The sequence below is a fragment of the Oncorhynchus masou genome, chromosome 17 (assembly GCF_036934945.1).
Source record: "Oncorhynchus masou masou isolate Uvic2021 chromosome 17, UVic_Omas_1.1, whole genome shotgun sequence".
NCBI classification, from domain to species: domain Eukaryota; kingdom Metazoa; phylum Chordata; class Actinopteri; order Salmoniformes; family Salmonidae; genus Oncorhynchus; species Oncorhynchus masou.
The window spans coordinates 31,836,678-31,861,003 of record NC_088228.1 but is presented as its reverse complement, the minus strand read 5'-3'; the positions used below and the strand labels follow the sequence as shown (position 1 = coordinate 31,861,003).

Sequence of the window (24,326 nt, the reverse complement as noted above, 5' to 3'; positions counted from 1 at the left end):
TCTATGACAGGATGACGTCAAATGATTCAACCCTAGGAACATTGTCCCCATCTCCCAGTTCTCAGACCGCACATTTCCTGACATTTAAAATCATCTCAAGTCTTTTGAAAGCTTTAGTCCCCTGTATTGCCCCTGCCATTGTGTGAAGAAGAAGATAACCCCATAATAATCTGTCCAATGGTCAAGCCAGGCTGACGTGTGATGTTAGATACTCCGAGGCCTGTTCCCATGCCTCCAAAAGGAGGTGGACAGAAACCAAATAGATAAGGAGAAATTGTACATTGCATTGCCACACTGGACTACTGGTTAGTGTGTAGCCGGTAAAGTGTTTGTTTGAGTGTGTGTGCGTGCTCACGTGTGTCTCTTAGATGAATGATGTGTTCTCTGAAGTAAAGACAACAGCTTCTGTGTGCAACTTTTAGTCGGCTCCGGTATGCAGCTGGCAGGGCCTTCTGAAGAGAATGAGCTAAGTGGACATTAACATTAATCAGCTGTTATAAAAGTAACACTTCAGTGGAATTTCTAGCTTCTTTTTACCACCATCTTCAGTGCTGTGTTTTTGCAAGAAAGGTTTGTGTCGTTTCAAAACGGGCCAGTGCTTTTGTCAGATTGATCCTCTCTATGGAATGTACTTAGGTTCAGTGACATGAGTCAATGCCATGATTTTATTGTCGGGAGGGGGGGCGATGACATCAGAGTAAACCCATCAGACCAAATCCTTGAATGGCCAACTCCTGAAGTTTGCAGTTGTGTCTACAAAACACCCTTAAGTGTGTGAATATTACTGTATATATACAAAATAGCTGGCGTGCATCTTTAATCATTAACTTCTGATATTGATCAATATGAACATTTTGCTGTGTGTGACATTGTGTGGTGTGTGACATTTGACAATTGTTGTTGCATAGCTAATTTGTAGTTGGGTCTGGTACTTTGTATAACCTGACCAACGTTCTATAGTTGGATGTGTTCATATTTTAGCCTCCATATTTGCTCTCAGCACCAGAGGCATGTTTGAAGCAAGAGTCCAGTATGCTGATGTGTTTAACAGACTAGGAACATTTTGTTGGGTTTCTGCAGTGCAGCACATTTCGAAAATGAGAGACACTTATAACTTAACTTTGGGGTGTTATGGGTGCTTCTGTTTGAGCAACAAGACTGCAAATGGTGGACCAGGAGGTGTTGATATCTCACCGAGGAGACAAGGCTAAGAAAAGCTGGAAAAGAGGGCACATTTAGGGGGCCTCCAAAGAGGCTGAAAATATAAGTCCCAACTACAAAAGACTATTCCTTTTTTCCCCTCAAAGTAAGAAAAGCTATTCAAGAATTGACTCCATTTTTCTGGATTCAAAAATTCATGATATAGAGATATCGAATCATCCTCCGTTTAATTACACCAATACACTTAGCGACAGTTTTGAGAATGAACAGAGCACATTTTCTGTAACCAAAACGTATTAAATACAGAAACTAAACATTTTAAACCTTTACCATTACACATGTAGACAGAGGACAGAGAAAAGCCAACCCCCGATATAATTTGGGATGCCTTTAATGCGATATATAACTTTTGAAGAGAGCCAACAACTACAGGTTTAACTCAGATAAAGCATATTACTTCATGGAAAATAAACCTGGTAAATATCTCGCAGCTCTCACAAAATGAATACATGCTAAACCAATTATCATCTTTGAAGATACAGGTACAAAAGCAGTAAGGAAAAACAATGCAATTAATGACAACTTTAACATTTTCTATGAAAATCGATATCAATCCAATTTGAACAGTTGAATGGTTCCTATAGTCTTCTTAGACTCAACAACTCTGAAGCAATTATCAGCTGTCAAAAAATCATCACTAAAAAAAGAGAATCACCTAAGAATAAATATTAGATACTGTTAAAAACATTCACACAGAGAATAGCAACAGGAATGGATTGCTTTCCCATAGAATTCTATTCAACATTTTGGGACAAAGTAGCCCCACTAATTAATTACAATTTAGCATTAATACTGATAATAGTGATAGATGTGCAGACGATGATGTGCAAGTAGAGATACTGCGACGCGAAAGAGCAAGAGGGTAAGTAATAATATGGGGATGAGGTAGTTGGGTGTGCTATTTACAGATTGGCTGTGTACAGGTACAGTTATCAGTAAGCTGCTCTGACAGCTGATGCTTAAAGTTAGAGAGGGAGATATAAGACTCCAGCTTCAGAGATTTTTGTAAACCGTCCCAGTCCTTGTCAGCAGAGAACTGGACGGAAAGGCGGCCAAAGTACGTGTTGGCTTTGGATATTGACATTGCAACATACCTGCTGGAGCGTGTGCTACGAGTGGGTGTTGCTATGGTGACCAGTGAGCTGAGATAAGGTGGATAGTTAAGATAGTTAAGAACACTATAACAATATGGAAGAAAATGAAACATATTCTGCAAGAAGCAATATCACTCCCTAAAAACATAACCTTATTGAACAATCCTTGGATAGCTTTTCAGAATTTACCTATAAATTGATCCACATGGAAAACTAAAGGCATAGAAACCATAAATGACGTGGTAACAGGAAATACATTTATTGCCATGACAGAATTAAAAATATATTTTGGACTGACCAATGTAGAATTTCAAAAACATGCAACTTAAAAGTTACATATCACAAAATTTAGATTGGAAATCTTTTAGCAACCTTGAGGAAATTTTATTTGAGTCTGAAAAGGATGTTCATATGATAGGTAAGCTATACAAAACCTTGTAGAGAGCATATGCAACTGACAATCTCTTAGAAAAAAATCAACTTTTGGAACCAAGACTTAAAATAACTGATGTTGGCACAAGATGGAGGGAAAGTTGGAGCTAAATTAAAGCAATTACAGTTAACGAAAATATACGCTCAATCCGGTATAAACCAATGTATAGAATGTATTATACAAGTGACAAAATTCACAAATTCTACAGCACAACAGCAGAGTCATGTCTTAAGTGTAAAACTAACAGTGATTCAATAATCCATGCTTTCTGGGAATGCTATGAAGTCCAAAAGTTATGGGCGGAGCTAGAAAGACAGATGTCAGAAGTGTTACAATGTAAACATACTTTTTATCTGCCTGTCTGCATATCTCAAGACACGGCATACTGTGTGAGGGTGTTGTGAGATACACAATGGGCTGGACCATTCTCTTATCACTCATTTTTTTTAAACGTATATTAAAAACTTGGAAATCAATTAACTTGCCATCATTAACACAATGGATAAATCAATTTATTTATTATTGAAATATTAAAATAGCATGGGCGACCGAGAAAAACAAATTGGTAAAATTTAAGGCCATGTGGCTATTTATAATGCAGACACTAGGGATGAGGGTGTGAGCATGTGGGTCTGGGCAGAGGAGATGTAGTCATATGTGTATGTTTCTATTTGGTGTGAAATGTATAAAAGAAAACATCCAAATAAAAAAATATTAAGTCATGACTGCTTGACCCAGCAGTTGAGTGGCACCTCGTTCCTCCTAAATTTGACTGTACACAGTTCTCTTCTTTCGCCCCCTTCGTCACAGATGATGATAACCATGTGCAAATGAACTTCACCTCCAACTTCAAAACAATTACTAGGTTACATACCTCAGCAGTGTCGCTCCCCCAACTGCCACAGCGAGTTCTGACTGTTTACCAGTAACTGATGAGAAGCAGAGAGGGTGGGAATGCATCAAGTCTCTCTGGGGTCACAGATAAGGGCTCGACATTGCTCAACACGGTTAATGTAGACATCAGGTGGTGGGGCATGTGTCTGCTGGAGGACACAGATTAGAAATAAACAGTTGGGATATTATGGAGAGGGTATGACAAGGCCGAGGCTAAGCACTACTAATAAATACTGTTGTTTGAACCAGGTAATGTCTCAATGCACAGGGTCAAAGATAGAGGGAATGTCCTATACGGATGTGTTTCTATATGCATTTATATACAATTCAATATGGTAGGAATAAGTGACAAATCATGTATGCAAGTTAGCAGACACTTTTATTGAAAGCAACTTACAGAAGTGGTTTACATATGGGTTATCCCAGCAGGAATCGAACCCATGACCCTTGGCGTCGCAAGCTCCATGTTCTACTGACTGAGCCACACAGACCTACAAAAGGGAATATGGAAGGATCTCGGCCACAGTGGTGATTTGTCATTCAGTGCAACATTTACATGCTTAAATCGCCACTGCACAGGATACAGTCAGGGCTCCACAGTAGAATCACTACATCCCTATCCATCCATCCTTCCATTTACTGTATCTACCCAGCCTCCGTAAACAAATGATGATGACCTCTTACATGAGTCAAATAACAGGACGAGACGAATTCCATCACACACGATAACAAAAAGTGCATGGTTCATGCCGTGGAGGGCCAACATCAAAAAACAGAAGCCCAACACAATGCAATGACCTCAGAAGTTGAACACACAATAGAAATAGGGGCTATTAGGCCCTTCACATGACAGGGGACGATGGCAGGGGAAGATGCTGCCATCAGACAGAACAGAGGCATGGAGGCTGAATGTATTAACTTGAGCAGGCCAGCACATCTCCACTACCATACTAGCACAATTAATATAAGCTACAGTATTGAATCGTTGAATCGTTTGAAAACACGTCCAAATGATTCTTTGAGACAGATGATAGGGAGCAGTGATACTACTAGGTAAGGGTTCTCTGCTCCCTTCGCAGTAGTGGTTGATATTCCATGCGCTAGTTGGCTTCAGTGAGCACATTTACTGCAATCACAAGAACCGAGACAAAGGAGTAGCAGGAACTCGCTTGAACCTTTTTTTTGTGATCTACATTTGATTGATTTAGCAAATACAGAATAACCAAGGCTTTTCAACTTCACTGGCTTACGAACAATTGTGTACAAAACATACTTTACAGTTAACCTTATCTAATACAAACGTTTTACCTTGTTTGTTTGCAGATCACTGTCTGATTTTAACTTGGTTCTTCGTCCCTTGCAGTAACACAGAAGTAATACATAAATATAGACAAAAGTATGTGGACACCCCTTCAAATTAGTCGATTCAACTATTTCTGCCACAACCGTTGCTGACAGGTGTATAAAATCGAGCACACAGCCATTCACTCTCCATAGACAAACATTGGCAGTAAAATGACCTTACTGAAGAGCTCAGTGGCTTTCAATGTGGCACCATCGCAGGATGCCACCTTTCCAACAAGTCAGTTCGTAACATTTCTGCCCTGCTAGAGCTCCCCGGGTCAACTATAAGTGCTGTTATTGTGAAGTGGAAACGTCTACAAGCAACAACGGCTCAGCCGCGAAATGTCGTCGGGAGCTTCATGAAATAGGTCTCCATGGCCGAGCAGCCATAGATCCCCACAAGCCTTAGATCCCCATGCGCAATGCCAAACGTCGGCTGGAGTGGTGTAAAGCTCTCCGCCATTGGAGTCCGGAGCAGTGGAAACGAGTTCTTTGGAGTGATGAATCCTGCTTCATCATCTGGCAGCCCGGAGGACTAATCTGGGTTTGGTGGAAGCCAGGAGAACGCTACCTGCTCCAATGCATAGTGCTAACTGTAAACTTCGGTGGTGGGGGGGGGTGTTTTTCATGGTTCGGGCTAGGCCCCTTAGTTCCAGTGAAGGGAAATGTTCACATTACAGCATGCAATGACATTCTAGACAATTTTGTGCTTCCAAATTTGTGGCAACAGTTTGGGGAAGGCCCTGTCCTGTTTCAGCATGACAATGCCCCCATGCACAAAGCGAGGTCCATACATAAATGGTTTGTCGAGATCGGTGTGGAATAACTTGACTGGCCTGCACAGATCCCTGACCTCAACCCCTTCGAACACCTTTGGGATGAATTGGAACGGCGACTGTGAGCCAGGTTTAAATCGCCCAACATCAGTGCCCGACTTCACTAATGCTCTTGTGGCTGAATGGAAGCAAGTCCCTGCAGCAACGTTCTAAAATCTAGTGGAAAGCTTTCCCAGAAGAGCGGAGAGCGGCTGTTATAGCAGCAAAGGGGGGACCAACTCCATATTAATGCCCATGATTTTGGAATGATGTTCGATGAGCAGGTGTCCACATAGTTCTGGTCATGTAGTGTAAGTTATATATCTTGCATTCGTACACCAAGTAGCCTACTTTCTGTTGTTATGTAATTCGACTGATATCTGACTCTGCTGCAGGCAATTGTTCATTGTCCCCCATGATGAAATCGGGGAGGGGACTGTGGATCTGTCTCTGTCCATTAGTCACGTGATATCTCAGACAGCACTGGCCCAATTTTGACAAAACTTCGGTCAATGATGCGTACACTGATTGGCCAAATGTGGGAGCTACAGTGCATTTGGAAAGTATTCAGACCTCTTTACTTCTTCCACATTTTGTTACGTCACAGCATTATTCTAAAATGGATTCAATATATATGTTCTCAACAATCGACACACAATACCCCATAATGACAAAGCGAAAACAGGTTTTTAGAAACTTTATGAAAAATAACAAACAGAAATACCTTACAGTACCAATCAAAAGTTTGGACACACCTACTCATTCAAGGGTTTTTCTTTATTTTTAAAATGTAATAGCGAAAACATCAACACTATGAAATAACACATATTGAATCATGTAGTAACCAAAAAAGTGTTAAACAAAACCCAAAATATTTTAGATTCTTCAAAGTAGTCACCCTTTGCCTTAATGCTTCACCTGGAATGGTTTTCCAACAGTCTTGAAGGAGTTCCCACATATGCTGAGCACTTGTTACCTGCTTTTCCTTCACTCTGTGGTCCAACTCATCCCAATCCATCTCAATTGGGTTGAGATTGTGTGTTTGTGGAGGCCAGGTCATCTGATGCAGCACTCCATTGCTCTTCTTCTTGGTCAAATAGCCCTTACACATCCTGGAGGTGTGTTGGGTCATTGTCCTGTTGAAAAACAAATGATGTGGGACTAAGCACAAACCAGATGGGATGGCGCATCGCTGCTAAATGCTGTGATAGTAATGCTGCTTAAGTGTACCTTGAATCGGAAATAAATCACTGACAGTGTCTTCAGCAAAGTATCTCCACACCATTACACCTTCTTCTCCATGCTTCACTGTGGGAACCACACACATGGAGATCGTTCACCTACTCTGTGTCTCACAAAGACACGGCGGTTGGAATCAAAAATCTCAAATTTGGACTCATCAGACCAAAGGACAAATTTCCACTGGTCTAATTGCTTGTTTTTCTTGGAGCAAGCAAGTTTCTTATTGGGGTCCTTTAGTAGTGATTTCTTTGCAGCAACTCGACCATGAAGGCCTGATTCACGCAGTCTCCTCCTCAGTTGATGTTGAGATGTGTCTGTTACTTGAACTCTGTAAAGCATTTAGTTTGGCTGCAATCTGAGGTGCATTTAACTCTAATGAATTTATCCTCCATAGCAGAGGTAACTCTGGGTCATCCTTTCCTGTGGTGGTCCTCATGAGAGCCAGTTTCATCATAGCGCTTGATTGTTTTTGCGACTGCACTTGAAGAAACTTTCAAAGTTCTTAACATTTTACAGATTGACTGACCTTGTCTTGAAGCAATGATGGACTGTCGTTTCTCTTTGCTTATTTGAGCTGTTCTTGCCTTAATATGGACTTGGTCTTTTACCAAATAGGGCTATCTTCTGTATACCACCCCTACCTTGTCACAACACAACTGATTATCTCAAATGCATTAAGAAGGAAAGAAATTCCACAGATTATCTTAACAAGGCACACCTGTTCATTGAAACATATTCCAGGTGACTACCTCATGAAGCTGGTTGAGAGAATACCAAGAGTGTGCAAAGCTGTCATCAAGGCAAAGGGTGGCTACTTTGAAGAATCTCAAATATAAAATATTTTTGGATTTGTTTAAACTTTTTTGGTTACTACATGATTCAATGTGTGTTATTTCATAGTGTTGATGTGTTCACTATTATTCTACAATCTAGAAAATAGTAAAAATAAAGAAAAACGTTGAATGTGTAGGTGTGTCCAAACTTTTGACTGGTACTGAATACACATAATTATTCAGACCCTTTGCTATGAGACTTGAAATTGAGCTCAGGTGCATCCTGTTTCCATTGATCATCCTTTTATTGTGTCTACAACTTGATTGGAGTCCACCTGTGGTAAATTCATTTCATTGGACATTATTTGGAAAGGCACACACCTGTCTGTATAAGGTCCCACAGTTGACAGTGTATGTCAGAGCTAAAAAATAAACCATGAAGTCGAAGGAATTGTCCGTAGTTCCCTGAGACAGGATTGTGAGGCACAAATCTGGGAAGGGCATGCAAACATTTCTGCAGCATTGAAGGTCCCCACGAACACAGTGGCCTCCATCATTCTTAAATGGAAGAGATTTGGAACCATCAAGAGTCTTCCTAGAGCTGTCCGCCTGGCAAAACTGAGCAATCGGGAGAGATTTGGGCCTTGGTCAGGGAGGTGACGAATAACACGGGGCGGCAGGGTAGCCTAGTGGTTAGAGCATTGAACGAGTGACCGAAAGGTTGCAAGTTCGAATCCCCGAACTGACAAGGTACAAATCTGTCGTTCTGCCCCTGAACAGGCAGTTAACCCACTGTTCCTAGGCCGTCATTGAAAATAAGAATTTGTTCTTAACTGACTTGCCTAGTAAATTAAAGGTAAAAAAAACCACAAAAAAAACAACACGATGGTCACGCTGACAGAGCTCCAGAATTCCTCTGTGGAGATGGGAGAAACTTCCAGAAGGACAACCATCTCTGCAGCACTCTGCAGGCCTTTAGGGTAGAGTGGCCAGACTGAAGCCATTCCTCAGTAAAAGGCACAATATAGCCCGCTTGGAGTTTGACAAAAGGCACGTAAAGGACTCTCAAACCATAAGAAACAAGATTCTCTGGGCTGATGAAACCAAGATTGAACTCTTTGGCCTGAATGCCAAACGTCACATCTGGAAGAAACCTGGCATCAGCCCTACAGTGAAGCATGGTGGTGGCAGCATCAGGCTGTGGGGATGTTTTTCAGCGGCAGGGACTAGGAGACTGGTCAGGATGGAGGGAAAGATGAATGGAGAAAAGTACAGAGACCCTTGATGAAAAACTGCTCAGGACCTCAGACTGGGGTGCAGGTTCACCTTCCAACAGGACAACGACCATAAGCACACAGCTAAGAATATGCAGGAGTGGCTTCGGGACAAGTCTCTGAATGTCCTTGAGTGGCACCGCCAGAGCCCAGACATGAACCCGATCAAACATCTCTGGAGAGACCTGAAAATAGCTGTGCAGCGACCCATCCAACATGCCAGAGCTTGAGAGCATCTGCAGAGAATGGGAGAAACTCCCAAACTGTCATACCCAAGAAGACTCGAGGCTGTAATCGCTGCCAAAGGTTCTTCAAGTACTGAGTAAAGGGTCTGAATACATATCTAAATGTGATATTTCCATTTATTTGAACAAATTTGCTAAAATGTCTTAACCTGTATTTGCTTTGTCATTATGGGTTAATTATCAATTTTATAATAAGGCTTAACGTAACAAAATGTGGAATAAGTCAAAGGGTCTGAATTCTTTCAGAATGCACTGTATAGTAATGAACAACAACGTGTTAGTCACACTCGTTCGAAATTGGCCCAAAGGGGGGAAGCTGCATCATTTGTAGGGGGCGACATGTTTAGATTAGTTTATCAGTCACATGCACAGGGTCGCAGATGTAGTCGCAGGGTACACTGATTTTCTTAAGCTCCAACAGGGCAGGTCAAAAAGAAGTGAATGAAACAATAACACTAGGAAGACTGGGGGCAGGGGCGGGGGGGGGGGGCAGGGGGAGTGGGCCTAGTGGTGGGTATTCAGCAGTCTGATGGTCCGCAGGTAGAAGTGATTGGCCAGTCTGACAGTTTTTGCCACGATAATCCAGTAATGAAAGCGGAAAGAACAGGTCGTGGCTCGGGTGGCTGAGTTCACTGATGATGTTATTGGCCTTCCTGCGACACCTGCTGATGTAGGTGTCCTGGAGGGCAGGCAGTGTGGGCACCCAATGGTGCGTTCGGCTGAGCGTGCCACCCTCTGTACAGCCTTGCGGTCAGCGGCGTTGCCGTACCAGACTGCGATGTTTTGTTTCCAATTGAGATGTAGAACAAACAGACACATCCAGTACATGCTAGATTGTACACCTTATTCCATTTGACTATCCTCCAGGGGACTCCAATAGTAATTGGGTTGAAAACATTAGAGGTTAATGATCCCCCGCACACAGAGTAAAATAATAGGAGCAGTCAACGAGAGGATGTTTATTCAAGCACAGAGCTTTTCCTGCCTCTGATTGGGGCTTCTGCCAAGAATAACTTACTAGTTAGTATTCACTGGGGCCACTGGCTGGATATGGATGTATTTACTTCCAGTCCAATGTCCCTATCTGTTCAGATTGACTCCACAGGCAAAGCTAAAGTAATTTGGTCGTTACTCAATGATTAGCGCAGGCCCAGGGTGTGGGCTAGGGACCATTAAATACCCAATACCCTCCCTACCCACTGGGCAAAGACGTCAGTTCAACGTCAAGTTTTGATTTACATTCGGGTTGAGTTGTCAAGTAATTCTGAATTCAACGTGAAATAACACCATGTCATTGGATTTAGGTTAAAAGTTTGGTGAAAAAAACATACAGAATGCCCTTACGTTTGACTTTTTGCAACTCCAAATGAGTTTTCAACATGGATTCAATTTCATCACATATTTTTTTGGGGGGGGGTTGAAATGTGGAAACAATGTTGATTCAACCAGGTTTTGCCAATTGGATCTCCTCTCCACAGTGGGTATCCTCTCCACAGTGGGTATCCTCTCCATGCTGGAATCATCTTTCATTTTCTGGTGCAAAATGTATAGCCTTTTAATGTCCCATTATCAGATCCTCATCCTCATATTGTTACTGTAGACACCTTGGAATGACTCCAGGGGACATCCAGCTAATTCTTCAAATAGTAAAAGGACCTGTGCCATACTTCTGATGACCTTGAAGTCTAGGTTTATTGATGCCAACTACTGTTTGGTGGTGTTTCCTGGATGATGGACATATGATGTAATGAGGTCAATGAGGTACTCTATTGAACATTACACTGAGTTGAGTCCATACAGATTTGTGGCTGACATTCGGCCTTTCAGTCCAGGAAAGTTCAAATAAATAATTACAAGTGTTGAAATATATTACTTAATAACAAAACATACTGTATTTATATGTGGGGAAAAAATACTAAAATATTATTAGGAGAAAATGTAACTACCCTAGGTGTGAAATATATCCAAAACAAAACCACCAACATACTGTAGGACAAACTCAATGTTTTTCAATGTAACGGACATTACAACTAGGTCAGCTAGCAGAGAGGCGTTGTGAGGTGTTGTTTTATTTGTTTTTTAAAGCTAATTTTGCTGTTTGCTTGAGTTTATTAATATGGAGTTTGTCCCCCCTTTGCTGCTGTAACAGCCTCCACTCTTCTGCGAAGGCTTTCCACTAGATATTGGAACCCAGACTAAGGGTCCAAACCCAGATTAGTCCATCGGACTGCCAGATGGTGAAGTGCAATTAATCACTCCAGAGAATGCGTTTCCGCTTCTCCAGAATCCAATGGCGGCGTGCTTTACACCACTCCAGCCGACGCTTGGCATTGCGCCTGGTGATCTTAGGTTTGTGTGCGGCTGCTCTGCCGTTGAAACCCATTTCATTAAGCTCCTGACGAACAGTTCTTGTGCAGTTTGGAACTCGGTAGTGAGTGTTCCAGCCAAGGACAGACGATTTTTACGCACCACACACTGCAGCACCAGGCGGTCCCGTTCTGTGAGCTTGTGTGGCCTATCACTTCACAGCTGAACCGTTGTTGCTCCTAGACGTTTCCACTTCACAATAACAGCACTTACAGTTGACCGGTGCAGCTCTAGCAGGGCAGAAATCCTACGACTGTGCTACATTGAAAGTCACTGGGCTCTTCAGTAAGGCCATTCTACTGCCAATGTTGTCTATGGAGATTGCATGGCGGTGTGCTCGATACACGTCAGCAACGGGTGTGGCAGAAATAGCCGAATCCACTCATTTGAAGGGGTGTCCACATACACTATATATACACAACTGTATGTTTTTAAATCGCTGACATCTGAAGGTTTGCATCATTCACAACTGAAGTTGACAAGTAACTCTACGTCTAGAGCATAGGGTCTGTTTCAAATGACCACTTCATATGCTCACTTGCTCCAGAATGGGAAAAATATGCTTTCTATTTTTATTCAGCTCAATTATATTCTTCTTACTATAAAATCCTAGTATATAATAAAGGCACAGGACCTGAGCATATCTTGTCTGCTAAAGGAACTAGCCTACAGCCTATGGAATGGAGCATAGCCAGGTAACAGACAGTAGGCCAACTCTTATTCTGTTATGTCTTTACACCGACCTAAAATAGATCTATTGTGGTGTATTTTAAATGGATTTATTCGGCTTTTTAAAATAATAAGGATATTCCAGAGGCGCTATCAGGTGTGTTACAGCAACAGGGTCAGCATCTCCAGGCCTGGGAATGCTACATGTGTTTATGTTAACTAACTGCCAATTACCGTGAGACTGGCAGTCTTTTGCTTGGAAATAGCCTAGCTGTGGCCGTAGCTGTTTTGAGTTGTGGACTGTATATTTTCTGTAACACTCCGGATGGTCACTGTATGTTTTTTTTCTTCATCCATCCCTAAGCTCCCTACATTGAGTCTCAACTCTCAGGACACAAAAGCAGTTGCTGTGTTTAGTATTTGTAATTTACTGTCTGCACAGCTTCACAGGCAACCACCGCAGCAGGAATGCTGTGACACAAAATCAGCTTTCCCAATGTTAAAGGGGATATGCTGTGAAGCCTGTGAAGACAGATCATTTCAAATCATTTGAGCATTTCAGGCACACATATTCCAAATAGAAACATTGAAAAGTTACCAAAAAGTGCTCAACCAAAGATTGCATATTTCAAATTTGATAGCATCATAATTTAGAACAGTACATAACATTAACTACTCATTTAACAAACATTTCCCTTTTCAAAAACATTACAGGCTACGTTGATAGGCTCCTGGATCACCTCAAAGAGGTCACCCTTGATCCAGTGCCATATGTGGAGAAGCTGTGCAAGCTGTCCATCCCAGGACCACTGTCTGCCCAGGAGGAGGCCATAGCTGGATTTGTCTCTTCGCTTCAATCTTGGGGGTGACCGATACCAGGTGGGTGACTGAAGCCTTCTTGATTGAAGTGGGGTACATGGGTCCCCCTCCTCTCCTGCTCCCCTCCCCATCAATCTCTGTAGTTGGTTGCATTTCCTAAAGCCTAAGAAATTCACTTTTGTGTGATTTTTTTTTCAAGCATTAGGGCAGGAGATGAGTGTTACAAATTGTACGAATCAAAACAACATTGAGGTAGCTTTTGGTATAGAAATTAACATTACATTCTCTGGCAACAGCTCTGGTGGACATTCCTGCAGTCAGCATGCCAACTGCATGCTCCTTCAAAACTTGAGACATCTGTGGCATTGTGTTGTGTGACAAAACTATACATTTTAGAGTGGCCTTTCATTGTCCCCAGCACAAGGAGCAGCTGTATAATGATCATGCTGTTTAATCAGCTTCTTGATATGCCACACCCGTCAGGTGGATGGATTACCTTTGCAATGGAGAAGTGCTCAACAACAGGGATGTAAACAAATCTGTGCACATTTCTCTGATATTTTTCAGCTCAAAACATGGGACCAACACTTTACATGTTGCGTTTTATATTTTTGATCAGTATATTTGGTCTCGGAATGACGTGGCACATTTTTTACCTTGTCATCAATTACATGGCTCACGACAATAAGGGTGTTTCAAAGAGCTGTCAGTCAAGGCGAGCTCATGAATATAAGCTCCCCGCCCACCCATGAGAGATGAGATGAGAGAAAAGGTAGCGTTTCTTTAATTCTGAGCATTTTAATAGTGTACCAATATTATGGGTAATGTTTTTGTCATTCAAAGGCTCTTTTTATTTGGGAAATAGGATGGCTGTGCAGGACCTGTAAGCTACTCCATCTAAAACGTGAATCGATTCTGTATCAATTGACTCTTTTTGAAAATTATTTCTCACTTTCATATGAAAGATAAGGTCCTTATGCTTCCAAAACCGCACCACAATCAATGCACGTTAATGTTCAAACTGAGCGTCTGTGCTCTTATAACTCCCCCCTTACAGAAGATGTCTTCATCCAATGACTTATGTCTAATGTAATGGAACAGAGTCACGATCTAGGGCTAATATACAGCTAACATCTTGAAGGAAATTAGAAATCTCAATCTTGTCAAGATATTGGAACTCCTGTACTGAGGCCTGAGCGATTGTTCCATAAGAAAACCAATTACATGTCATTTCAAATAACTTGGCTATTTACAATGTAAATTATCTTATGAGAAACATTGTAGAGGATGTCCCTCGTTAGAATTGCATACATTTTTTAATTTGAAGCAGCAATTCCCCAAAAGACACTCAATTTTCAAATGCGTGGAGCATAAATCACACACCACCCTTTCAATTACAAATCATTAATCCCATAGACTGGAATCACGTGCAGCACACTTAAATTATTAACACCAAGTGAATCTTCTACAGATGCACCATCGAGAGCATCCTGTCGGGCTGTATCACCGCCTGGTATGGCAACTGCTCCGCCCACAACCGTAAGGCTCTCCAGAGGGTAGTGAGGTCTGCACAACGCATCACCGGGGGCAAACTACCTGTCCCTCCAGGTCACCTACACCACCCAATGTCACAGGAAGGTCATAAAGATCATCAAGGACAACCACCCAAGCCACTACCTGTTCACCCCGCTATCATCCAGAAGTCGAGGTCAGTACAGGTGCATCAAAGCTGGGACCGAGAGACTGAAAAACAGCTTCTATCTCAAGGCCATCAGGCTGTTAAACAGCCACCACTAACATTGAGTGGCTGCTGCCAACATGCTGACTCGACTTCGGCCACTTTAATAATGGAAATTGCTGTAATACATGTCTCACTAGCCATTTTAAACTATGCCACTTTTATGTTTACATACCGTACATTACTCATCTCATATGTATATACTGTACTCGATACCATCTACTGCATCTTGCCTATGCTGTTCTGTACCATCACTCATTCATATATCTTTATGTACATATTCTTTATCCCTTTACACTTGTGTGTATAAGGTAGTAGTTGTGGAATTGTTAGATTAGATTACTCGTTGGTTATTACTGCATTGTCGGAACTAGAAGCATAAGCATTTCGCTACACTTGCATTAACATCTGCTAACCATGTGTAGGTGACAAATAAAATTTGATTTGATTTGAATCTGTGGTTTTTGGCCTGACTTCAAACACTATAGCACTAGCAATATAAAACACATATATATTGTTGGGGCCAATTCATATGGGCACTAGGTCAATGGTATTACGCAGCACTATTGAAACTGGTATGCTAAATTTGTAAGATACACCCTCACAAGTTTCAGCCCTGCAGCTTACATCTCATCCAACAGTTAATTTTGAGTACATTGGTTGGCTGGAGTTGAATTGGAATCAGCTGAGAGTCATGCCATAGAGTTAGAATTCTTTGAAAGTTCACCTTTCCTTCCCCCTTTTGTTTGAAAGTAATCACTGATTAGACATGATTGGGCAGGTGATATATATGGCCGCATTCCCCTGCTCATACGCTGCACGCATCAACCAATGGTTGCGTGCCATGTCATCAACTGTGCCGTCAGACACCAGATTGCTATACAATGTGTGGTTAGCTGATATGTAGAATATCTGTCCAGGCGTTGTAAGGCCTGGTGTGTGTCAGCAACATATGAGCAGGGGAACAATTGAGCCAATTGAAATGCTTTGACTATGAAATGAATGTTTTTCCCCTTTCTCTTATTATAAAGCCAATCATTATGTTTTGTTATATTTTCGATGAATGATATTGAATTAAGGTTAATTACGTTGCTTGAAAATAATGTATCTGTTGATACACAATATTGTGGTGAGCAGTGCACCCATAACTATTCTAGCTCTCTCTAGCCACCCATCAATTGGTGCTTTGGTAACTATGGTAATGAGATACTCATTGTACAAGGCCAGAATGAGAAATCAGTCAAACCCACACCTCTGATTTCCTGTTCATCCCACCCAAAGAAGGGAAACATTTTAACACAAATTTAACAATGGTTTACAATCAAATGTTTTGAATCCTGTATTCTCTTACACACTCTGTTTTTATTTTTTGTAACCAAATAAAATGCAGATTGGTCTGAGTTGTCCAGTAAACATACTCATGACCCATGCACACAGTGGATTCGAAAGAACCCAGAAGAGAGGATAACTCATTCTAGTTAAGGGGGGGTGTTTGTCTATTTGTCAATAACAGCTGGCGCGTGATGTCTAATATTCAAGAAACCTCGAGGAATAGCTCACCTGAGGTAGAGTATCTCATGATAAGCTGTAGACCACACTATCTACCAAGAGAGTTCTCATCTATATTATTCGTAGCTGTCTATTTACCACCACAAACAGATGCTGGCACTAAGACCACACTCAATGAGCTGTAAAAAGCCATAAGCGTACAAGAAAATGCTCATCCAGGGGCGGCGCAGCTAATGGGCGGGGACATTAATGCAGGCAAACTTAAATCCGTTTTACCTAATTTCTACAAAGCTGCGGGGCCAGACGGATTACCAGGACATGTACTCAAAGCATGCACGGACCAACTGGCTTGTGTCTTCACTGAAATTTTCAACCTCTCCCTGACCGAGTCTGTAATACAAACATGTTTCAAGCAGACCACCATAGTCCCTTTGCCCAAGGAAGCGAAGGTAACGTGCCTAAATGATTACTGCCCCGTAGCACTCACGTCGGTAGCCATGAAGTGCTTTGAAAGGCTGGTCATGGCTCACATCAACAGCATCATCCCGGCAACCCTAGACCCACTCCAATTCACATACCGCCTCAACCGATCCACAGATGACGCAATCTCTACTGCACTCCACACTGTCCTTTCCCACCTGGACAAAAGGAACACCTATGTGAGAATGATGTTAATTGACTACAGCTCAGCGTTCAACACCATAGTGCCCACAAAGCTCATTACTAAGCTAAGGACCCTGGGACTAAACACCTCCCTCTGCAACTGGATCCTGGACATCCTGACAGGCCACTCCCAGGTGGTAAGGGTAGGCAACTACACGTGTGTCATGCTGATCCTCAACACTGGGGCCCCTCAAGGATGTGTGCTTAGTCCCCTCCTGTACTTCCCGTTCACGCACAACTATGTGGCCAAGCATGACTCCAATGCAAACACACCAAGACAGTCGTGAAGAGAGCATGACAACTCCCCCTCCCCCAGGAGACCGAAAAGATTTGGCATGGGTCCCCAGATCCTCAAAAAGTTCTAGAGCTGCACCATTGAGAGCATCCTGACCAGTTGCATCACTGCCTGGTATGGCAACTGCTCGGCATCTGACCGTAAGCCGCTACAGAGGGTAGTGCGTGTGGCCCAGTACATCACTGGGGCCAAGCTTACTACCATACCATCCTACCTATATACTAGGAGGTGTCAGAGGAAAGCCCTAAAGATTCCAGCCACCCTAGTTATAGACTGTTCTCTCTGCTACCGCACGGCAAGTGGTACCAGAGCGCCAAGTCTAGGACCAAAAGGCTCCTTAACATCTTCTACCCCCAAGCCATAAGACTGCTGAACAATTAATCAAATGGCCACCAGGACTATTTATATTGACCCCCCCCATTTGTTTTTACACTGCTGTTTATTATCTAAGCATAGTCACTTTACTCCTACTTACATGTACAAATTACCATGCCTAACCTGTAACCCCGCACATTGACTCGGTACCGGTACCCCATGGATTTAGCCTTGTTATTGTTAATGTTGCCTTTTATAATTTTTTGGTTTAGTTTATTTGGTAAATATTTTCTTAACTCTTTCTTGAACTGCATTGTTGGTTAAGGGCTTGTAAGTAAGCATTTCACGGTAAGGTCTACACCAGTTGTATTCGGCGCATGTGACAAAGTTTGATTTGAGCTAAGGAAATGGACTGATGATGATAAGGCTCCTGTTTCTTCACCTGATCACAGGTGTTGCTGTCGTCTTATGTTTTGATAGTGAAAATATCTTTATCTGTATCTCTCCACGGCCCTCACCCTCTGAGAAACACCTACATTGTTTATGTGTTTGACAAATTAATGGTCTTGGCTCAGACGTTCTATGGAGATAAAATGAAAATAAAAAGGGCACTGTTATAGACAGTTGGATACAGTTTATGAAGAGAAAAATGCCAGGAGGGGTACATCTGGTGTTTTATTTACTTACAAAAGTGAAAGACAATTCAAGATTGCAAACAGAAATATAAACTTTATACATCAAGAAATAAAATGTTTATACATAAAACAGTAATATAGAAAATATACAAAAACAAATGACTCTGTACAGTATATAGAATACTGATAGGGGAAATATTTGAACAAAGAGCAAGATGTTCCAACAACTCTTGTATAAAGAAATATGTTTAATAAATGTTAGCGAATAGGCTACTTATGTTCATTTGGGATACTAATCGGTAGTTCAGTAATGAATTCTTTCAAATTCATGATCAGTATTTTGAACTAACAAATGAACTGCTCCCATTCTAAAGGAAATGTAAATGTTTTCTTTAGAGGAGTATAGTTAGATATCCAAGGTACTATACACTCTATGGTGTTTCTCTCACAATACTACTTTGATGACATTTCTACTGCTGCGGTCTCTTCTCCATTGACATCATAGTCTCCCACAGGACCACTGACCAGGACCCTCATGCGTTCAGGGAAGTCATCAAACTTGGGGTACAGCAGGAAGTCATAGACCAGAGCAGCTGCCACACCTCCACACATAGGCCCCACCCAGTACACCTGCCAAGGTGCAAATAAGTCAATTGATTAATCAGTGGAAGAACAGATTGAAGACAAATATTTCAGGGTTAACTTTAACTTTGTTCTCAATAGTTTTATCTTAACTTGGACCGTACAATGAAACAATAGAGATGCTGTCACTCAGTAACTACTTTATTGAAAGTAGCTCAGCTTTGGCAATCATTTTCGAGGTTTATTGAATTTACTGGTCATGACATTGATGTCACACTAAATACAAGGAACCTGCAAACACACGCCTTCCTACACCCTCTCCGCTCCACTCCAATTTACCCAGTGGTTTGTGTAATCATTCATGATCAAAGCAGGTCCAAAGGATCGGGCAGGGTTGATACCGCAGCCGGTGTAGCTGATCTGCGCAAAACAACAACAAAGAACAGAGACATGTATTAAGTCAATATGAGGGATGAGAAGATCGGATGTGAAATCAGTGGAAATGATCGTTTCTGACATGGTTGTAGGGTTAGGCCTACGGTTTAAGGGGCAAATTAAACGGAGTCAACCTTTCCACTGAGTAAAATGTAGCTTTTTAATTCAGTGGCGATTCATCATAATAATACTGTTGCTAAATCTATCGTTGTGAATCAGATGCGTGTTTTAGAGGAGTTACCTCGTTTACAAACTGCTATAAGTTACTTACGGCTGCCAAGTGTCCCAGAGCGACAGAGAGCCCAATGGCCAGGGGGGCAGAGCCGGTGACGTCGTGCCGCCTTTTATCAGTGACAGCTATGACACACAGGACCAGCTGGAAGGTAGCCAGGAGCTCGATGCCAACGCCTTGGCTGGCAGAGACACCATTTAGCTACGAGAGGGAATGGGGAGGGCAAAAGGGGGAGCCGAACAAAAGCAATTTGTCAGTGTGGTTCAGCGTTATGTTTTTCTCAACTGCCACGTCCTATTGTAAATATCTGACAAAGCAAAAGCTTCTCTATTGAAGTGGAGGATGAGGAGGAAACATTTTAATTTAAACTTCTAACGGGCTGATTATAGTCTGGCAAAGTCTGAACAAGCCTTAGTATTCTCACTCACTGAAATTTTACACGGTTAAACTAAATGTCAAACACTGATAATATATTCTCACAGGCTTTGCTCATGCCCAATTTAAATACTTCTGAATTACTTTAATGCAAATAGATATGATGATCCTCTATATGAATAGCTCAATAAATTACATATAATATGCATTTGTGTCTATAGGAGGTGTGGAGGTTTTGCATGCATGGGAAAGTAATTACCATGCAACAGTACACCCTATATTCGCTAGAGGACAGCAGAAGCACCTATGCTGGGTACGCCTTAGTGTGATCATAAACAACATCACATGATTCTGTTTGTCAACTATTTGCAGCCGGTGCATCAAAGCTCACTCTAATCAACCATGAATGGCACCCCATTTGAGTCCCTTTAAAAAGAATTAAACTAAGTTCAATCAACTCTTTTATCAATGCAGTGCACGCAGGTTCATGTGCATTACTCTTGGCCAACGACCATGAGATGCAATATTAATTGATCAAGAAATGAATTGATCAAACACTTCCCATAAAATGGAATTGAAAGCCAACATTTCTACTGAAACACCAGTAAATTGTTCAATTGAAAAGGACACACATAAACCACATATATCCAAATTTGCATTATATAAAACCAAAAAGTGCCACTCACAGCGTTGACCCCCAGTGCAGCATTTCCCTCTGGCCGGGTTCCATAGACAATACCACTGGCCAGTGCAGAGCCTAGCATCTGAGCCACGATGTACATCACCCCCTTGAACACACTGATCTGGCAGCTGGCGAGCATGCCCAGTGTCACTGCTGGGTTCAGGTGGGCTCCACTGATGTGGCCCAAACTCTGGGCCAGCGTGGCGATGGCCAGACCAAAAGTCAGAGAAACCTTCACCTCCTGGTCAGGAGAAGTGTTGTTTGAGTTCCCAATGGCAGCCGAGATGCTGAGGAATATGAACATGGTCATCCCCACGAGCTCGGCCAGTACGGCCCTCCAGAAAGCCTTGCTCTTGAATTCTCTCATCTTGGCTGCAACCTGGGCCTATGATGTTCCTCTCGGAGATGGGATGTAGAGTGGTGTGTCAGTGGAACTCAAAAACATCATCAACAGGCTGCATTTATATGGCCTCTGCTGATAATGACAGGGGGGCAGGCTCTGAAAAAGTCAAAGGGAATGGCTTGCTGAATTAATGAGAAAACCCTCCCTCTTTTACTAGTCTCCCTCTCCCTATTTTTCTCTCCCCTCCTCCCATCCGTCTCTCGTTTCTCTTCCTTCTATCCCTCTCTCATTTCCCCCCCTCACTCTGCTGCACTTACCTCCTTTTTTTTCTTTGGACTTTTGGCTGTGGTGGTGTAACTGCTTTAGAGCTGGCAAATCAGAGCGGCTGCTCGTGTGGTCATTGTCACGAAGCAACACCTGTCCCACTCGTGTTAGAAGTTCAGAACGAAAAAGTCAATTTAATCATTAAACTAAATAATGAGGATTTCTATCAGCTCAGTCGAGGAGTAGATTAGATCTCACATTCCAGTGTGCGTACTTAATAACACCGGGCAAAGATGTCAACTCAATGTCTATTCCACGTTGGTCAGGGGATAAAGGCATAAATTAATTGGTGGGTGGACAGGTCTACCCATGCCTCCTTCCCTGACGTTGGTTCAATGTCATTTTATTGAAATGTTATGGAAACAAGGTTGATTCAACCAATGTGTGCCCAGTGGGTTGTAAACAAGGCTGCATGAGATTTCTCATAATGTGACTCTGTGCAGCCAATGGCAATGTCCACTTTTGGTATGATGCCGGGAGCCGCTTGTGGATTTGACAGCTCTAAAGCAGTTCCACCTGAGATACCACCAAAACAACCACTATGCGGGTGTCAGCTAGCCGGGATCTAGCTCAGTGGTGTAAAGTACTTAAGTAAAAATACTTTTAAGTACTACTTAAGTAGTTTATTTGGGTATCTCTACTTTACTTTACTATTTATATTTTTGACTACTTTTACTTTACATTTTAATAAAAAACTGTATTTTTTACTTTTTCCTTGACACCCAAAAGTACTTGTTACATTTTGAATGCTTAGCAGGACAGGAAAATAGTCAAATTCACGCACTTATCAACTGACCATCCCTGGTCATCCCTAATGCCTCTGATCTGACGGACTCACTAAACACAAATGCTTTGTTTGTAAGTGATGTCTGATTGTTGGAGTGTGCCCCTGTCACGGCTTTCGTTGTGGGAAGGAGGAGCGGAACAAAATGCAGCGTAGTTGTGATTCATTTTATTCAATAAGGAAACTATAAACGATTAAACTAACAAAATAACAAACGTACGAAAACCAAAAACAGCCCTATCTGGTGCAAAACACAAGACAGGAACAATCACCCACAAACACACAGTGAAACCCAGGCTACCTAAATATGATTCCCAATCAGAGACAATGACTAACACCTGCCTCTGATTGAGAACCATATCAGGCCAGACATAGAAATAGACAAACAAGACATCCAACATAGAATGCCCATTCAGATCACACCCTGATCAACCAAACATAGAAACATACAAAGTAAACTATGGTCAGGGTGTGACAGTAACACCCCCCCCAAGGTGCGGACTCCGGCCGCAAAACCTGAACCTATCGGGGAGGGTCTGGGTGGGCATCTGTCCGCGGTGGTGGCTCTGGTGCTGGACGTGGCCCCCACTCCACCGTAGTCTTCCCCCACCTTGTCCGCTTCCGTGACCTCCTAGCCACGGCAACCCTACATAATAACACGGGACAGAGGGGCAGCTCGGGACAGAGGGGCAGCTCGGGAAAGAGGGGCAGCTCGGGAAAGAGGGGCAGCTCGGGAAAGAGGGGCAGCTCGGGAAAGAGGGGCTATTCAGACTCCGGCAGCAGCGCCGGACAGGCGGGAGACTCCGGCAGCAGCGCCGGACAGGCGGGAGACTCCGGCAGCACAGGAGAGGAGGAAGGCTCTGCCAGATCCTGGCTGACTGGCGGATCTGGAAGAGTCTGGCTGACTGGCGGATCCGGAAGAGACTGGCTGACTGGCGGATCCGGAAGAGACTGGCTGACTGGCGGATCCGGAAGAGTCTGGCAGACTGGCGGATCCTGCAGATCCTGGTTGACTGGCGGATCCGGAAGAGTCTGGCTGACTGGTAGATCCGGAAGCGTCTGGTTGACTGGCAGATCCGGAAGCGTCTGGTTGACTGGCAGATCCAGAAGCGTCTGGTTGACTGGCAGATCCGGAAGCGTCTGGTTGACTGGCAGATCCGGAAGCGTCTGGTTGACTTGCAGATCCGGAAGCGTCTGGTTGACTGGCAGATCCAGAAGAGTCTGGCAGATCTGGAAGAGTCTGGTTGACTGGCAGATCCGGAAGAGTCTGGTTGACTGGCAGATCTGGAAGAGTCTGGCAGATCTGGAAGAGTCTGGTTGACTGGCAGATCTGGAAGAGTCTGGTTGACTGGCAGATCTGGAAGAGTCTGGCTGACTGGCAGATCTGGAAGAGTCTGGCTGACTGGCGGATCTGGAAGAGTCTGGCTGACTGGCGGATCTGGAAGAGTCTGGCTGACTGGCAGATCTGGAAGAGTCTGGCTGACTGGCGGATCTGGAAGAGTCTGGCTGACTGGCGGATCTGGAAGAGTCTGGCTGACTGGCAGATCTGGAAGAGTCTGGCTGACTGGCAGATCTGGAAGAGTCTGGCTGACTGGCAGATCTGGAAGAGTCTGGCTGACTGGCGGATCTGGAAGAGTCTGGCTGACAGGCGGATCTGGAAGAGTCTGGCTGACTGGCGGATCTGGAAGAGTCTGGCTGACTGGCGGATCTGGAAGAGTCTGGCTGACTGGCGGATCTGGAAGAGTCTGGCTGACTGGCGGATCTGGAAGAGTCTGGTCGACTGGCAGATCTGGAAGAATCTGGCTGACTGGCGGATCTGAAAGAATCTGGCTGACTGGCAGATTGGCAGATCTGGAGGAGTCTGGCTGACTGGCAGATCTGGAAGAGTCTGGCGGCTCTGGCTGCTTCATGCTGACTGGCGGCTCTGGCTGCTCCATGCTGACTGGCGGATCCGGAAGAGTCTGGCAGACTGACGGATCCGGCAGATCCTGGCTGACTGGCAGATCCGGAAGAGTCTGGTTGACTGGCAGATCCGGAAGAGTCTGGTTGACTGGCAGATCCGGAAGCGTCTGGTTGACTGGCAGATCCGGAAGAGTCTGGTTGACTGGCAGATCCGGAAGAGTCTGGCAGATCCGGAAAAGTCTGGTTGACTGGCAGATCCGGAAGAGTCTGGTTGACTGGCAGATCCGGAAGAGTCTGGCAGATCTGGAAGAGTCTGGTTGAC

General features: G+C 43.3%; 1 protein-coding gene and 1 long non-coding RNA gene across 2 annotated transcripts; one reads left to right on the top strand and one right to left on the bottom strand.

Moving 5' to 3' along the window:
* The first annotated feature begins 425 nt into the window (after positions 1-425).
* LOC135558859 (uncharacterized) lies at positions 426-15,513 on the top strand. Its single transcript, XR_010458408.1, has 3 exons — positions 426-570; positions 13,086-13,250; positions 14,662-15,513. It is a non-coding gene; the product is annotated as an uncharacterized LOC135558859 (long non-coding RNA).
* A 2,854-nt stretch (positions 15,514-18,367) lies between these two features.
* On the bottom strand, positions 18,368-21,113 carry LOC135558856 (aquaporin FA-CHIP-like). The gene is made up of 4 exons (XM_064993029.1): positions 20,656-21,113; positions 19,634-19,795; positions 19,267-19,347; positions 18,368-18,975 (listed from the first exon to the last, which is right to left on the bottom strand). The coding sequence occupies exons 1-4, from the start codon at positions 21,016-21,018 to the stop codon at positions 18,799-18,801; spliced, it is 783 nt and encodes a 260-aa protein (XP_064849101.1). The 5' UTR covers positions 21,019-21,113; the 3' UTR covers positions 18,368-18,798.
* Positions 21,114-24,326: the final 3,213 nt, after the last annotated feature.

Bases quoted from the DNA above. Each gene is read 5' to 3' on its own strand.
- LOC135558856 (XM_064993029.1), bottom strand. From the start codon at position 21,018: ATGAGAGAATTCAAGAGCAAGGCTTTCTGGAGGGCCGTACTGGCCGAG. The intron at 19,796-20,655 runs GTGAGTGGCACT...TCCCTCTCGTAG, and splicing joins CTGCACTGGGGGTCAACGCT to CTAAATGGTGTCTCTGCCAG. The intron at 19,348-19,633 runs GTAAGTAACTTA...TGTTTTGCGCAG, and splicing joins CTCTGGGACACTTGGCAGCC to ATCAGCTACACCGGCTGCGG.